Genomic DNA, 18,303 nt, shown 5'->3' on the forward strand with positions numbered 1-18,303 from the left:
CTTGCAGACAGAGGAATGTCTTTTATCCGTTTTATTATCTTGTTTTTTTCCAAAAGTCGTCAAAAAGTTCATAGGCTACATCAAGCATGAAAGGTTTGGCAAACTCCCCATCTGTAAATGACGCTACATTCCTTACAATTGCCAAAGCAGCAGCAAAACTAGCCAAATTCCAGTCACCTTGTTGGGTCCAAACACGGAGTTGCTGCTGGCTAGCTTCCATTCTGGACAGTAGCACCTGATATGCTTTTTTTTTGCTGTCCCCCGCAGAATACTTTGATGGAAATGCAGCATGACGTGTGTCAAAGTGTCGTTTAATATTTGACCTTTTCATTGATGCAATTTTATCATAGCATATAAGGCACACTGCAGAACCTGCTTTCTCCTCAAAGGCAAATTCCTTTGTCCAATCCTGAAAACTACGACACTCCTCATCTTTTTTTCTTATTAGCCGCAAAAGATATCTAAAGTTAGTTAGCTAACAATGCAAGTTCAGGATAAGCCGTTGAGCGGACCCTTTTGCGCATGCTCACATCGCCCGCTATTTACGACATAAAATACGACAACCCCATTTGAACAGTGTTTCTGCCTCATCGGCGTTGTCTATGATTGATAAATAAATAAACACCATGACATGTATTTTAGCTACTTTCATACTGAAATTACTGTGAACCGGCTTTCTAGTTGCCCGTGACAGTCCCCAGTTCGTGCATGTGCAAAGGAGTCTAATGAAACATATTTTGTCTGCGAGCCAGATGTGGCCATCAAAAGGGCCCTATGCTGGGGGGGACTGGGGGACGGCTGTTTGACCACCGGAGGACAGTCTACTAGCTGGCCCCGACTTACCCTCTTTCTCATATAAACTCTTATTAGGGTGATGTCGCATCCTCCTCCACCTTGGGAGGAGGAGCTACTTGGCACTGGTCCCCCTCCCATGGTTGCCGTATGGATTAGGGCCCCCCTCTCGGTTTTATTTGAACCTTAGACATGTAGGGCCCTTGGTAAGGGGGGTGCTTGGACATCCCTGCCAGCAAGCAGCAGATGTCTTTTTAGTGCCCTACCCGCAAATTTTAACTGCAACGTAGACATTTAGGGCCCCTTTGTGGGGAGGGTGATGGGACATCACTGTGAGTCATCAGGAGATGTCCTCTCAGTGCCCTACCCGCCAATTTATCTGCACCCCCTTAGTACACACACCCTTTACTCCTCAAAATATACACTCCAACATGAACACACACACACACACACTCACAAACACACACACACATGCATTTCACAAGGAAGGTGGGACCTCGGACCATCTGTCCCCTACCCCATCCCTGGTTGGGGGTACTGAACCCTTGGCAACGGCGGCCGTGTTCCCTGGGTGCTGGCTTCCTGGGCCCGGCGGCCCTCTCTCCACGCAGGGAGGGGGATCCCTGAGTTCTCTGGCAAGGCCAAGAGCCGGGGATCGCATCCCACCTGAGCTGGGGGGGTGACCAAGCGGCGGCGGTGCTCTCTCCGCACGGGGGGGGGGGTTCACATTACACTTGAGCCGGGGGTGTCCGTGTCCCTGTGGGGTAGGTTCTGGTCCTTGCCCCTGAGTGCTGGGCCTCGCCAAATTTCCAACTGTGGGCGAGCCTGGTGGGGCCATGTTTACAACACTTCTTGTGGACCCCCTCTTCTCCTGGGTGACCTCCTCCTGGGCAGGGACGGCTGGCCCCTGCCTTGCTCCTTCCTGGACCAACCGTGGGCCGGGTGGGTGGCTGCCTGGAGCGTGGGGCGGGTCTCCCTTGGGGGTCCTGGCTCGTACCTGGGGTTGGGGTGGGGGCATGCCCAGAACTCCTGGGTGGTGATGAGGTGCTCGTCTGGGGCAGCGGGCGCTCTCCTGGAGCGGGGCCCTGCATTGGGCCCTCCCGGCGCGGCGGGGGGAGCTGCTCTCCTGGTTCGGCTGGAGCTGCACTCTCTGTCCCTCATGCCCCCCCGTTCTCTGGCTTTGGGGGCCCCGTGGCGGTCCTGCTGGCCTGGGTGGTCGCCCGGGGGGTGGTTGTTCTCTATCTGCTGCCGTGTGGGCGTTGGGGGGGTTCTGGCTGCCGCGGCGGGGGTCTTGGTGTGGGGATGGCTGGGAACTCTCCCTCCTTTTTACATTCCATCATCCATTTTAGAAGAACATAAACCCTCACCTGAGCACAGGTGTTACCTCACCTTTGCACTAATATTTTGCATGATTGAATGAATTAAATTTTTTACCCTAGTTGGTTTGAAGGCATAAGTATGCATGTGTGAACATTATTTGTGTTGTGTACATCTTGACGTGAACATTTTTGGAGCCAACAGGTGTGTTTATAACGTGTGTGTGTGTGTGTGTAGACAGGCAGAGCCCTTATAGACTTGTAGTACATTTGAACCTAACTATAATGAGTATAACCATCCAGAAAGCTGATGCTTTATGCTGCTTCATGGTTTTACCCCCCCTCCCCCTATAATCACCTTCCTATCCCCCCTCTCTAACATCCCTCTCTCTTTTTCCCTCCTTTCCTTTTCCGTCCGGTCCAACACAAAATATTTTCAAATATGACTAAAGTATATAGTTTGGCCTCAATTCCAAAAGGGGTTCATTCAGACATACCTCTGGTTTGTCAGAAGATTCATAACCCCTGTTGTTAAAGTCAAATATCTCCAACACAAGAGGCCTTCAGCTCTCATCTGTTTGCCCAGCTGTTGGACAGGACAAGTTAAAAAGTAAGTTGACTCAAAGATGTGTTGTATTGGCTGGCATAGTTAATGCTCCCAGTGAGCTAGACGGCAACTCTGTGGAACAAGTAGAGACTCAAGTCTAAAGGTAATTTCCTGGAATTAAACAATGAGACCTGCAACCCTAACCCTAACCCTGAGGAGAAGGGAGTCTGATAAATCAGGATTATCATAAGGTTTGTGAATTGAAAACTCAAAATAACTTTATTGAAGCAAACAAAAAATTTAAAGGATCTGACATTTACTTAAATGATTATATGACCACAAGGAATGCAGAAATTGCACGTAAAGCCTGGCTATACAGACCACCACAGCTGGCCAAGGTTATGGTAGTCAACAGCATTTTAAAAAAGTGTTCCGTTTGGCGTCACGTGACATAAGTGGTGGAGATGGTAGCTTAGTCGTGAAGCTCCACAGCCCAAGCAGCTAGATTTTCTAAAAAGGAGCAATAAATAACTACTTTTTTTTTTTAGAACAAACTGACTTTCTAAAAGTCGAATAACGTTGTATACAAACCCAAAATGCCAAGTCAACAACAAAAACTCAATTCACGTCATCATGAAAGACCTAGCAAAGACACCTCGGCTAAAGCACAGAAGGACAAAGGCTACTGATGAACGCCAGACCTTGAACTTGGAGAGCGTTACAATGGAAAAAATGCCAAAGGATATTTTGAAGAAATGTGCTCTGCTTCAAGAAACTTAAGAGATGCAGGAAAGTAAGATCAATTCAATCCAGGCTGTAACGAGAGCCATGAAGACAAAGCTATCTGACTTGTCTGCACGCTTGAGCCAATCCCGGATTGACTTTCTTGAGGATGCCAACAAGGCACTGGAAACTAACGCACCAGCAACCCAGACCAAAGTGGAAAACTTACAATAGAAGATGGACGATTTGTAGAATCGGTGTCGGCTTAACAATGGACGTTTTGTCGGTTTCCCAGAGTGCTGCGAGGGCCTATACATCGTCGCCTTCATGGGTCCAGCTATCCTGGAGCTTCTGAGGTCCAAATTTCCAAGGCATGTCTTGCTTTGGAACCTCTTGCAGCTTTTACTCACAAAGACCCTGACTGTATCAACTTACAAGTTGATACTGTATGCCGATGATGCTCTGGTATTGGTTGCACAACCACAATGTTCTCTTCTGTCAAATCTATCAGGCTACAAAGTTAACTGGTCAAGGCCCTCCCTTTAACACTTACTGTCCTTGGACTGGGACATTTTTCCCACGAACCAGTAGATAAGATGGATGACTTCCATCTGAAATGGGACATATATCTTTCCAGCTTAAATGGAACAACTTTTTTGTATGTGCTTTGTTTTCTCTCGGGTGGTCAGACTTTATTTATATTTTTTAAAAATGCTGAATGCTGTCGATTGGTGACCTGTTTTTTATTTCAATTACTTTTTTTCCCCTTTCAGTTTGTGCTGTTTTTTTTTGTTTTTCGCATCTTGTTTTACCTGAAGATTAATATTCCATTTATTTTATGCTTAATTGACTGTGCTGATCTGTATTGTAAAAAATTCAATAAAATTCTTAAGAATGTGTTTGGTCACAGAAATCTGAGCAAATGATAGGAATAACTATGTAAAAGAGTCAATTTCAAGTACTGAAAAAAATCGCTATCGCATCTTGGATCTCTTGTATTTCTAGTCAACTGTGATTATGACTGGACTATCTACAGAATATGAACCTTTCATTTATCATCATAACCATATATGTAAATGACTTTGTTCAGCTGTGACAAGGATGTTGATTTGTGTAATAATATTTTCTTATCATAATTAATAAGCACTTCACTTTATTACAAGCACTCAATTTTGAAAAATGATCTGTGCCTTTTGTACGTTAAAAATGACCGGACGAGCTTTTTCAAACAGCCTTTTTTTTACTGCTCCTGATTCACAACAATTTGAACAAAGAACTACTGCTACTAATGGATTCAATGTGTCTTGCACTGTATCTACAGCATATTCCAAATGATTCTGCAAATTATGTTTTTCTCTGATTGTCCTCAATGCAAATGACAGTCAGCAGTCACTAAACATTAGAGTTTATATTGAATGTTATTGAACAAATCTCCTAAAGATAACAGTATATTTTTCTAAAATAAAAACTTTCAAGGTCACTGTTCCACATTATTTCACACAACAGGGTTCCAGATTTGATAGATTCTAAAGAACTGACAATGGTCATTTGTTGAGTTGGCTGCTTCAGGAAGTCATATTTGCTGAAATGAGGATAGAAAGTGTGGACAGACAGATAGAAAAGGTGCTTAAAAATGGGAAAACGCAGACACAGGCACAAAAGGGTAGACAGGACAGGAGAGCCTTGGGAGTGACTCAGAATCAGAATCCATTATTGTCATTGTACATATTTATACAATGAAATTTTAGAAGCCTTGGAGTGGTAAAAAATACTTTAAATAATCAAAATAGGTACAACAATTAAATACAAGTATGAAAAGAAAATAGAATTGAAAGTGGAGTGCAATCAAGTGCAGCATAATATGCATTGTGTGTAGAGGTAGATTAAAAGTCAGTTATTGCACAGAAAGTCAGTTATTGCACATATTTTAACACTGTTTAGTCTGACTGAGTGTGTGAGTGGGGTGTGGTCAGTGGAAGTGTGTGTTCCATATGGTAATTGCCTGTGGAAAAAGCTGTTCCAGAGTCTGATGGTCCTGGTTCTGATGGACCTGTACCTCCTGCCAGAGGCCAGCAGGTTGAATAGAGGGAAAGCAGGATGAGTGGAGTCAGTGATGATGCTGGTCACTCTGCTGAGGCAGCGTGACTGTTGGATGTTCTTCGGTGAGGGGAGAGGGCAGCTGATACCGCTGTCTTTACCACTCTCTGGAGGCTCTGCCGTTCTGCTTCAGTGCAGTGGGAGAACCACACTGTCCTCTAGGAGGACAGGATGCTCTCGATGGTTGAGCTGTTGAAGGGTACCAGCAGCTCCTGGCACACATTGTCCTTCCGGAGCCTTCTCAGGAAGTACAGGCGCTGCTGTGCCTCCCTGATGACAGCCATGGTGTTGATAGACCATGTGAGGTCAGCCGAGATGGTGGTGCCCAGGAGGGTGAAGCTGTGTACCCTCTCCACACAGTTTCTGTTGATGAAGAGTGGGGTGGATCTGCTCTGAAGTCCAGGATGACCTACTTGGTCTTGGTGGTGTTCAGGATGAAGTTATTAGCCTGACACCACCTGGACAGTTTCAGGACTTCATCTTTGTAGGCCGTCTCGTCATCCCCAGAGATCACCCCGGGCTGAGTGATACAGGGAGGCAGTTGGGTTTCCTTGGGTTCCAGACAAAATTAAAGAAGTCCATATGAAGGCCCAACAAATTCAAGCTTTAGGACGAGTCTCATATATAGGAAACGTGTAGTACTGAAGCTTTCTGCATATGTTCTGTCAATATATGTAAAAGCTTTAATGCCATGAAAAATGAGTTGTTTTGAATCAAGATTAGACAACTACTAACATCTCACCCATTGTTGTCATGATCAGACTAGACCCCACATTTGCATAAAGAATCTTTACACGTCGAAGTCAGTCCAGACATTCAGTAGGACACAAGCACACAAGAATACTTACTTGTTTCTCTTCCCTGCTTTTTCTCACTAATTTTTCTGGCAGTAAAACACAGTAGCGGCAGTTTAGCTCAGGTGGTAGAGCAGGTTGTCCAACAACCGAAGGGTTGGCAGATCTATCCCCGCTCTCCCCAGCCACTTGTCGCCCACAAAGATCAGCCAGTCTGCAGCTCACCACTCCCCCAGGGCCAAAATGTGGAGAATAATTTCCCCATTGTGGGATAAATAAAGTATCAATTATTATTATTAGAGCTGTCCCTGACATAAACAAAAAATAATTATGTTCCTGGTTGTTTTTCGTAGAATCTTTTACACTGAAATACAGTAGAGACAATACTATCTGCTAAACCATCAAAGGCAAAAGCTGTTTTTGTGCTTTAAAGTTCTTAAAAGGTTTAACCTTTTTAGATGTGGCTTCATTCCTGAAACTTCTTCTGCCAGGAAAATGTTCACCACCAAAAAACCTCCATCTGATGGATAAAAATCTCTTCAACTGAACTTTCTGAGTTTATTTGTAGATGTTTCTTTTTGATGTTCTTTCAAGTGTAATGGCACTGGAAATGTTTCCATGTGGATCTAATTTTACATAAATGGATGTGGACAAGTACATAACTTTCTAAACAAACATTGTAGTGCTGCAGTCAGTTGTTTTTAAAATATTCTTAATTAAACACTGTTTTCTTTTTTCAAGGCAAAGCAAAGAAGAACTCAAAGTCCGACCCCAAAACTGGAACGGTGGGAAAGGGAGCTGGCAAGAAGATTACTAAGATCATTGGTCTGGGGAAGAAGAAACCGTCCATGGATGAGCAGACATCTTCTACGGAGGAGGATGTTCCCACCAGTGGTAAGACTGTGGACTGAAAGAAGGTTTTTAAAGAACTCTTCCAATCTGTGTTTAAAGTTGTTCTTTTCAGTAAGGTTAGTCAGGGATTTAACCTGCCTTTTCCCTTTTTTAGGCTTTGGCCTGTTTCCGATCTGTGCTACATCTCTGAGCTTCTGTATTTATATACTTGGCAAAATGAGTAGAAAAGTAGTTTTTCCGTTTTTTGGTAAGTTTATAAAAAAAAAAAAAAAACCCTCTCACCCTCCGCGGGGTGGTTTCTCCTCCAAGCTGGGGTCCTCTACCAGAGGCCTGGGAGCTTGAGGGTCCTGCAGTATTTTAGCTGTTCCTGTTCTTTTCTGGACTGAGAGGTCTGAGGTCTTTCCAGGTATCTGTTGTAGCCACTCCTCCAGCTTGGGGGTTACTGCCCCGAGTGCTCCAATTACCACAGGCACCACTGTCACCTTCACTTTCCAGGCTTTCTCCAGTTCTTCTCTGAGTCCCTGGTATTTCTCCAGTTTCTCATGTTCCTTCTTCCTGATGTTTCCATCGCTTGGCACTGCCACATCCACCACAACGGCTTTCCTCTGTTCTTTATCCACCACTACAATGTCTGGTTGGTTCTCCATTACCATCCTATCAGTCTGGATCTGAAAGTCCCACAGGATCTTTGCCCTCTCATTCTCTACGACCTTCGGAGGTGTTTCCCATTTTGACTCTCCTGTGTGTTGGGGGGGGACACTTTGGATTTGTTTGGGTGAAAGGAAAAGACAGTTGGATAAGTGGAATGCCGTGTGTTGACATTGTTACACAAAGATAGCGTATGCCACAGTAACACATCGAATCTGTTAAGGAACTTAAAATGGCGTCACCCGACGGTAACAACTGTGTCTACAAGAAAAGAAATGTGCAAGTTCAAATGTTTGTTTTCAGGCCAGTGTTAAGTATCCGGACAGCTAATAGTTGTATTATTTTATATAGAAGATTACCTACATAGGATGATTTTAATAATGTTATATAAAACCAATAAATACATTTTGCAAGACATTTTTTCTGCCGCTTTTGTACCGAAAATACCTACCATGACAAAGGTGGATATAGGTGGAAAGATTTCATGTAATCAATGGACACCAGTGAAGATCACAAATCCTTTAAGAAAAAAGGTTCAGCTCACTGTCTAGTGGGTCTAGATGACCCAACTCCCAACGTTAAAGTGCCTAGGATAGAACAAGGGTTACGAAGAACAGCAGCTGCTGAGCCTTCTTGACCAAGCCTGGAGGTGTTGATGGTCCAAGAAATGTCTTGAGAGATGTGGACCCCCAGGAACTTGAAAGATGAGACCAGCTCAATGTGGTCAATCCCATCAATGTGGATGTGGGCATGCAAGCATCTTTTCTCCTTCCTAAAGTCCACGGGGTCTTGTTAGTGTTGTGGAGCTGATTATTGTCTATGGAACTCATGATCAGAAGTCCTGTCTGTAAAAAACCTCATCATTGTTACTGATGAAGGCAGTCACTGTTGTGTCATCCGTGAACTTCAGGACATTATTGGTGCCATGCGTGGGTTTGCAGTCGTGAGGAAGGGGCTCAGCTCATAGCTCTGCGGTACGCCAGTGCTGAGTGTGATGGTGGGGGAACAGGTGTAGTCTGACCTGACATGTTGAGCTCTGTCTTGAGGAAGTTCAGGATTCAGCTACAAAGTTGGGTGTTGATGTCAAGATCGTTAAGTTTGATAATGAATGTGGATGCTATATTTGCTGGGGTCAGCAATGTTTATGAAAGAAAGTGCCAATTAGAAATGTTCTTAACAACTGTGCCATCACCAACTATAATGCGAACTTTAATACAAAGAGGGGGCGGAGCCAGCAGCTGTGCAGGTGCAGAATTCTGCAGGCGCTGAAACTTAAACACAAACGCATACACACACACCCAAAACAAGCAAACACTACCAGGGGTTGTAACACCCCTCCCCTTAAGCTTTCAAGCAAACCAACCAAAATGAAATTAAGTGTGTGATGCACAACTTACTCTGAAGGAAGAACATAAATCCAATCTGGACAGGTCATCACCTAACTGGTTCTCCTTTTCCAACAAAACCGAGCGCCGGAAGCGCAAGTTGGGAGTTCCGGGCTGAATCTCATGCTTAAGCCATGACGGGAACATCGCGGGGTGTGAATGCTCCCTATTTTTTCTGGTGTGAATACGAGTGCCCCTTCTACTGGGTCCCGTGCAGAAGACCTAATGGAAACCGTGTGCGTAAAATTGGATCAGCTCTCCGTGCAGCACGTCGCTGTGCGCATGTGGAGAACGCGGACTTCCTGTAGCGCTCCAAAACAGACGTGTGATCTTTTCTCATCGTCACCTGTCTTTGAGAAAAACTCTCAGGTTCACACGACGTCGTAATGCTGTTAGATCTTGAATGAACATGCAAAGAAAAGTTAGACAAGTCATCTCAGCTGTGCACACGTATTGGCGCATGCTGGGTACGGCCTGTGCACTGGGGTTCTGCGCTGACGTCTCGGCAGCACTAAGGTGATTTTCGGCGGTTCCTCGAGATGTGGCACAATCTTGGTGGCCACTTGGGTATGTGGTCTTGAATCCGATACGTATCCGATCTTTTGAAATGCGACCTCCGTCTGAACGGCCAGGCCACATGTATCCGACCCGTACGTCATTGATACGCAACAAACGACATCATTCTGTGTTGAAGTAGGCGGGAACGAAAACATAAAAATCAACCATGGCGGACGATGCTGCTGAGACCAGTCAGTAGAAGGGAAGCGAGGTCACCGATTGGATTAATATTTGGGGTGACAGCTCTTTTCAGGCCAAACTCAGGCCAAACTTTTGGAAAATCTTCCAGCAAAATGGCCGAGCGTGGTGTTGAACTTTTCCCGCGTTGACTTTTTTTCCCCTTTCCGACCCTGGTCAGAAGCGCATGGGACCAAAGGCGGATCCTCCTTCAGGGTTCACTTCCCCGTTGGGACCCTCAAATTCTCAAGAGCGGGTTTAGATTGATTGATTGATTGATTTATTTAAGTGTCATGCACTAATGTGCCCAGCCCACACAGGCTTATATGACACTGAAAGACAAAATACACAATACATAAAGATACATCCCCATCACCAAAAATACAATAACCCCCCTAATCAGAGTCTAACAGAATTCAAAGTGTCCATTCTTATTGTCCATGCCTTTGACACAAAATTTGCCAAACAAAAGATTTCAGTTTCAAAAAGCCAACGTAACATTTTATCTTCAGATAACCAAAACAAATCAGGACATTTCTTTTCTATTACCTCATACATACAAAGTCTCTGTTTTTCTTACAAAGGACAATAAAACAAAAAATGAAATTCATCCTCCACCACTTGCAGTTTACAGACCTCAGTCTTTCCTCCTCAGGAACGCCTTTAAAGCGCCCACTTCCACCTGTAGGGGGCGCACTCCTGCTCTAAGTTGAGCACATAAGGATCTTTGTCCTCTTTTTAAGTTATATATAACATATGGCTCAGCAGAAAATGTGTCCTTAATTTGCAAATAAGTTTGTAATTTTGGTTTTTGAAGCAGTTTCATTTTCCATTCTTTTTCATAATAACCAACTAAAGTTTCCTTAACATTATCTATCTTACATTTCAAACAATTAAAAAATAATGAATGTAAGTTCACAGAATCTTCAACACATCTTTACACCAGGGATAAATATGAGCTCTATCCCAATCAAATATTTTACGTGCAAGTCTCTCTGCAGGTAAAGTCACCAGCCGGTTCCATAATCTGAGAACTTCTGCTCTTTGTTTGATCACACAAGGTTCCCACCCCATGTACCCCTCAATGGCGGCTTTAGCAGTGAACCTGTGTACACCCAGAAAATATCTCATTGCCCTGTTTTGAACCTTATCACACTCATGAGCGTCTTCATAACCCCAGACTCCTGCAGAATAAAATAACACAGATCCCACCATGGCATCGTACAATTTACTAAACGTGTCAAAACTCAACTCAGGACAAACCTTCATCTTATTTATCACTGCACCAAGCGCCCTCCCAGCAGAATCTGATAACAGCTGATTTCCTTCTGAGAACATCATATTTTTATGAAAAACAAAACCAAGATATTTATAGGTATCAGTAAACATAAAAGTAGTTTTACCAAAAATAAAACAGAAAATTACTTTGAGGTACTAAAGGCTTTCTAAAATGAACGATTTGTGTTTTATCACTATTGATAGTGAGTCTCCATTTGTTACACCATTTACTCATTGTATTTAACATTCCTTGTAATTTATTTCCTCATCAGCTATCAAAACAATATCATCAGCATAAAGTAATATGCTCCAGTTCCAATTATTATCAATACCCAAGTTAGTTTTCTTAATTTCTTGAGCTAAATCGTTGACATAGATAGAAAAAAGAGTGAAAGAACATCTCCTTGTTTAACTCCAAATGGTAGAAAACCATCCTGTTTTTAGGTCATTCACCTGCACACAGACTAATGGAGCCTTGTACAGAGCTTCAATTGCTTTATAAAATTGACCATTAATACCATACATAAGTCATTTATATTCAAGAAGATCTCTGTCTATCGAGTCAAATGCTTTTTTTAAATCCACAAAACAAACAAAGGTACTTTTACTTTCTTGCAGTCTAGCTCTCACCACCGAGGACAGAACATAAATATTGTCAATACACGCTCTATTTCTCCTGAATCCATTCTGCTCCTCTACAAGGACTTCGCTTGTTTCTAGATATTCAGATAACCGATTATTTAAAATACTAGAAAACACTTTATACACGGTACTCAGAAGACTAATGCCTCTATAATTCAGAGGCACTCTTGGGTCTGCTTGAAGGGATTTTGGAATCGGCTTGATTATCGATTTATACCAAATAGATGGTATGAAGCCATTCTTGAAACAGAATCTAAAGAGACAATGTAGAGTATTTAACAATTTGGGACACCTAAGAACCTTGTTTGATAGTTCATCCACACCAGCAGCTTTCTGAAGTTTAGTTTTCTCAATGACTTTTAGAACTTCCTCAATTGTAATATCTTGATTTATTTTATCAAAATAGTTCAGTGAAATTTTAAAACTATTGTCTTCAAGCAGTTTTTTGGATTTACACGTATTTAGAAAAAACTGGTCATCAAACAAGTGGGAACTACTATTACAGGTAAACAAGTTCTTATAATCTGACTCCCACTTGTTTAACACTTGCTCTGCTAGAAAAACAGATTCTCCAGAGTCTGTTAAAAAATCTCATGTGGAATTGGCCTTCTACTTTTAGGTCCAAGTTCATTTATTTCCCTCCAAAATAGCTGTGACTTATTATTTTGCAAATGCAGTTGTAGCTGAAGAGCTTTACCCCTCCTGAAACGTCTTTTAAATAATCTTAACTTCTTATCAAAATGACTCTGACAGATTTCAAACACAGAAAGAACCTCTCTTTTCAGAACCATTTCTTTCCATTTTAAATACTTCTTCTCTGATAAACAAAATGTTTCCCATAGACTCTGTAATTCATTGTTCCAGTAAGGTTTTTTTCTTTAACATATTCCTTTATTGCTTTTATAGTTCTGTTTTGGTCTATTTTTATCCATTTCTTTATATAAAACATTACAAAACCAACCATAACAATGGTTCAGATTTTCCTGTGTTTGTCTACCTGAAGACCAATTTCACATAGAGACTTACAACAGACTTCCGGATCCATAAAATTAACAGGCAGTTTTCTAATTGGCTTTTTATTTTGTAAACCAACTTGCATATTATTTGAAAAATTTTGTTTCAATGGTTTTAAGACGCAAATAGAGCACTGAATGATCAGGCAGTTTACTTCTGTCATCAATGAGGTTCATCAGATCAGACTCGTTGCTTTTTATCAGCTCCAAAAGGGGGGAGAACTTAAATTCAACACACTCATTTAAACCAGTGTGCGGGGTGACAATGTAGTCCACCACAGCTTTACCCTTAAAGGATATAGAGTTGAAGCCATCATTCTCTGGATTTACCCTCCCATTCAAAACACAACATGTAGAGTCTTTAAGAAATTCAACAAAAGCGTGTCCGTGATTGTTTAATACTGTGTCTAACACAACTCTTGGGGGAATATCATCCTCATCCACAAAATCTTTTAAGCATCCTATGCGACTGTTCAAGTCTCCACATATATAAACAGAATTAGCATCAGATGCATAAATTAGTGAAAGTAAATGGGAAAAAAAGACAGCATTGCGCCCCAAGTAGAGGTTTCAGGGGACAAGTAGCATGACATTACTATAAACGAAAATTGGGTTAATGAAGAGTCAATAGCATTTATTCTGGGGGAAACCTTCTTTTATTACCATTGTCTTTCCTCCATAACACACAACATGAATGCGCGCCCCCACTGCCCCCCTCACTCTCTCCTGCGCTGTACGCGCTCTCTCCTCTCTCTTACACACCACGGCCTTGCAAAAAAATCTAATTTTTTCAAAAAATCAGAATTGAGCATTAAGCCCTGTGTGTGAACGTAACCTAACAGTGGAGCAACAAAAGCCACATCTCACGGGGCCACTTCAAAGTACCAGCGATTCTTTCAAATGATGCAAAGTATGAATCAGCCTCCGCTTCACTGAAAGCGGGAACGAGACAGATGAATTTACTGATGTCCAGTGAGCTAGTGGGTAAACTGGGGAAAGTAGAGTTTGTGCCGTCAGCGGGATTTATAGGAGTAAGAGCTTTTGCCTCCTACTCCAGCTGTCGAATCCTGACAGCGGTCTCGTCTTCGATCTCCATTCTTTTGATCTCCAGCTGCATCTGGCGGGTTTGCGCCTTTTCCTGCTCTTCCAACTGCAGACAGGCGAGCCGAACTTTCAGTCGGGCCTCATCCCGCGACCCACCGCTGCCGGGAGAGAACGGATCATACCGAGGGAGGCTGAAGGGCGGTTTTCCCCGTTCAAGCCTCTCGGCGCTCTCTGACAGGTGCTCCTAGCACGGGACATGTCTCCACATGCTACCCCCGCGCGGGGCGCCGCCGTCACGCTCGCGGCTACCTCTCCCTGAGGCGCCGTCCGCGGACAACACAGGCACATCAGTGATAGTGACAGGCAGACAAACCATACCCATTTCCACCAAGTTAATCCCCCGGAAGATCCTTCAAATCCTGTTTAACTATGGCTGAAGTGATTCACTATTTGGACCAAATCGCTTTTGCGGCACGTTCCATCCACAGACACGCACTCATATCACCTCTTCGGTCATCTTACCAGCCACAGTTTCAAACCCAGGGTCATTTTAACAATGTTTTCTTTTCACTGTGGCAAACTTTGTTTTTTTTTTATTGTGGGCAGTAATTTCAATTGTGCTTTAATGATTTATATAGGCAAATGGAGTTCAATTATCAGTTCCTGGTTGACGTGGAGTCTTTTCAGGCTATTTCTGCCTCCTATCAATATTTTTGCAAGGGTGTGGAAGATGTGCTCCACAAGTTTGTTGACAAGGTGAGCTCAGAGTTGATTTGTTTCAACAAAGACTTTCCAGAAGTTCATTCCGTATCATCTGCAAAGAAAAGTTAAAAAAAGGAGCTAGATTTTGAAACTGCATAAGAAAAAGCTGTTCTGAAAGTTGAGAAACAGGAGAAAATGGAAGGTGATTTCAATCTGCTGCATAACTAGACAAATAAAGATGAGTGCAAACAAACAGAAAACTATGAAGGTAACGATGACCTTTAACCCCTCCAGTATTGTTTCTCCAGATTTTTTTTGCTGCCTTGTTTACATGCTTTCAGTGTGTCTTTGCTGTGTCGGTCAGGTTACCTGAATGTATTGTCCAATAATCGTTGGCGGGAGCGCTGGTGCCGCCTGAAGGACAGCCAACTGCTTCTCCACAAAGACCGAGACGACCTGAAGAGCCATATTGCTTCGCTTCCCCTCCAAGGTTGCGAGGTGAGCCCAGGCTATAACCCCAAACACCGTTTTGCTTTCCGGCTGCTACGCAACGGACAGGAAGTGGCCGTGCTGGAGGTGAGCTCCTGTGGTTGCTCAGGAAATGTTGAGTAAACCGTTTGCTTGTTCTACCTTTCAGAGCAAAATTTCAGAGGTGTATGCTATTCCTCCAGGCATCCTCCTCTGAAGAGATGGGTCATTGGTTGGGGGTTCTATTGGCTGAGACCGGATCCACCACCGACCCAGCCACCCTACACTACGACTACATTGATGTGGAGACCACTGCTAATGTCATCCAGCTTGCTAAGCAGTCATTCTGGTGAGGTTAAAATACCCTGGGACACGTCTCCCCACAGCCTGAACTGAGTTTTACCAGAAATGTAGGGCGAATCCGAATAGCTTCCCTACCCCTCTGGCTCCTCCCTATTGCTCCAACTGATGGGGGAATTGGAGCTGTAGTGGTGTCCGAAAGTATTTTGTTAAGGAGGAGCTGTAGGAACTTAGGGCTGGGTATTCGTCCGCCAGTAGGGTGATCCGCGTTGCGCTGTGGCGTGGAACAGAAAGTCATTTCTTCAGGTGGGTGTACTCAAAAGCATGGAAGTTTACATTTAAATGTTTTCGCACGACTTTGTAAAGTTATAGAACCGATGAAGTTATGTATTTTCTGAGCGCTGGCAGCTACGCACTAACGCATATAACAGGCGACTATTGATGACGTCATTGAGTGGTAGTAACATCTGAATTTTAAGACACTTTTAGGAGGGCTAAATGTAGAGATAGGGAGGAGCCGTAGGGGTAGGAAATGAATTTGGATTCGGCCATACCTGTGCCTTTTTTTAATGGCAGGAACATGTGTTTTTGGATGGTAAAAAATTGGACTGAAATGTTATATATTGGTATTCAAATGTTTGTATTCTGTCTTTAAAAACAACATAGCATGCTGCTTAGATTGTGGCAGGATGCATGTCACAATAAAAGCTCTGAAAAGTTCAATATAAAACTTATTTCCAATTTGGCATTTAAAAATAGTCTGACAAGAAAAATCTTTTCATGGAATGGGACCTCACTCTAAAACACAAAGTAAAAGCAAAGTTTTCCACAAATCATAGGCAAGTATAAAATACTCTGTAATTCTGCAGATTTCCCGATTGTCGTTAACAACTGGAAAATAACTTTTTGAATTTCTGTTTTGAGGCATTAAAAGTGAGAATTTTCAGAAAAATTATATTTTTTGGAAACAACTGCTCATAGGGGTCAATATTCTCATACTGTGCCTCAAGTTGATGTACCTAAAGATATGATCAGTTCTGAGGAAAGTTGGTCTTCATGAATATGCCATAATAATTATCTTTGTTTGCCATTACATTAGTTATTGATTTATAAATATGCTGGCAGCCACAGGTTTTCAAACACACCTTGTGGTTTTTTTTAAGTGATGTTTTCTCTCTAGTTTCACCAGTAAGCGTGCCATCTCTCCTAACCCGTACCTGGACAACCCAGCCAACAGTTACGCCTGCCCGTCTGGACTGGCCCTTCATTATGACGACGTGCCCATAAATGGAATGGTAGGAAGCAGACTCCTGAACGCTCCTGGAACTGCTGATTCTTTTTCATGAAACGCCTCCCTGAAGAGGACAAAATCAACCTCTGACGCGATAGACTGCAGAACACTCATTCTTACTGCTGCTAACATTATGTGCATGTTAAGAGTCCAAGGGAATCAGGTCATAGTATTACAGGATTTTGGTCTTTAGGGATTTAAATGGTTGATAAAGGATGTTTTTCTGCTCAGTTAAGTGAAAGTGGAGATGCTACTTGGATAAGCAGCTAAACGTCTTCTATAGCAGCCTTAGAATGTTAAACTGCCCTGAAGAACAGAATTCCATACTAACATTATTATCTGTTTTCTGTCATATTCATTTCTTCTGATTGAATTTTTTCACCTTTTCTCAATCCTATTCAATGTTTTTTACTTATTTACTTTTGTTTTATAAACCCTGTCTTTCTTTTTTCTCCCCTTTTGAACCTACATGTTTTATGTAACATTGATTTTTCTTTCCATTTTCTTTTACCTTGTTTATTTCTTTTCTTTATTGTTATTTTCTTTGCTTTCTGGCTTGAATTGCTCATTCTGACCTGAGCTGGAGGTGGGGTCCTCCAGTCTCATCTTTAGGGGACACAGAACAAACGAGCAGCCACCGAATGGGAATGCTGACCTTTATGAGAACGTGCCCTCTTCTGAACCAACCACCTGCCATCGTCTGCAGCCTTCCTCGGCCTTCTCTTCCTCTACTGCTGCTCACTACAAGACCCCTCTAACTAAAATTCCCTCTAAGTTCCTCTCAGCTGATTGTTCATCTAAAGAGTCCTGTCAGGTGACTAACACTCTGCTGCTGTTTCACCGCTTTCTCCTTTGTGTTTACATGTTTTAACAGACGTGTCTTCTGCCTGCCTGTCTGCCTCACAACTATTTAACCCTTTAACACAAGAGATACACATCAATAACACGTGATCCTAGATTGTCCATACGATCAATGGGAACCAGATGATTCTGAGAAAGCCGCTCTTCATATTGGCTGCATAGATAGAACATATTACTCCCATAAAGTGTTGCATTACGGAGCAAAGCCGCTTTCCTCTGTGACCGAATCAGCTGAAATACGTTGATTGCAGAATCACGTCACTACTATGTAGTTATACATAACAGCACCATACTGCTTTTCTCTGCTTCACAGGCCGTGGGGATCATGGTAAAAGCTGTTTTATTGAGGGATAGCACTTCTGATTAAGAATCAGACTCAGACTAAGGCTTCAGAATTTTTGCAAAATATATCTGCTTCCATGTCGGAAGGTTTTACACAAAACAAACCCAGTGTCTGATAAAAAATAATTTAAGTGCTTATATCTGCTTCCGTTTTTAAAAGGCTCCTCGACTGCTGAATTGAACCCCCAAGCTAGCTAATTTCATATAAAACACAAAATGTGTGCAGAACAGATTCAGTGAGGAAACAAAAGACGAGGCTTTTACTTCAAAGACAAAAAGAGTTGCATTTAACAGACAAAAGTCGGTCTCTGACTGACTGGCGGCGCGTGCACACGCAGCGGCTCCTCTCTCCCCTACTTTCGGTGTTTTTCTGGTTTTTCTTTTGGCTTTATCTTTTGGATTTCAAGGATTTATTGTTTTAAAAGAATGTACTCATACTCCCGTGAGGTCCTGCTCGCCATCGGCGGAACCGG

At 42.8% G+C, this 18,303-nt stretch overlaps 1 protein-coding gene across 4 annotated transcripts in view; it reads left to right on the forward strand.

Annotated features, from left to right (window-relative positions):
• afap1 (actin filament associated protein 1) overlaps positions 1-18,303 on the forward strand; it is a 122,408-nt gene that overhangs the window by 91,731 nt on the left and 12,374 nt on the right. For 3 of the 4 annotated variants that reach the window (XM_011473453.3, XM_011473451.3, XM_020701974.2), the window contains 5 exons: positions 7,011-7,163; positions 14,933-15,144; positions 15,240-15,385; positions 16,517-16,631; positions 17,208-17,441. In XM_011473453.3, the coding sequence (XP_011471755.1) occupies positions 7,011-7,163; positions 14,933-15,144; positions 15,240-15,385; positions 16,517-16,631; positions 17,208-17,441 (860 nt within the window). The remainder of the gene's footprint in view (positions 1-7,010; positions 7,164-14,932; positions 15,145-15,239; positions 15,386-16,516; positions 16,632-17,207; positions 17,442-18,303) is intronic. The other variant, XM_011473454.3, reaches the window with a different exon arrangement.

This window comes from Oryzias latipes, chromosome 18 (genome assembly GCF_002234675.1).
Source record: "Oryzias latipes chromosome 18, ASM223467v1".
In the NCBI taxonomy this organism is placed as follows: domain Eukaryota; kingdom Metazoa; phylum Chordata; class Actinopteri; order Beloniformes; family Adrianichthyidae; genus Oryzias; species Oryzias latipes.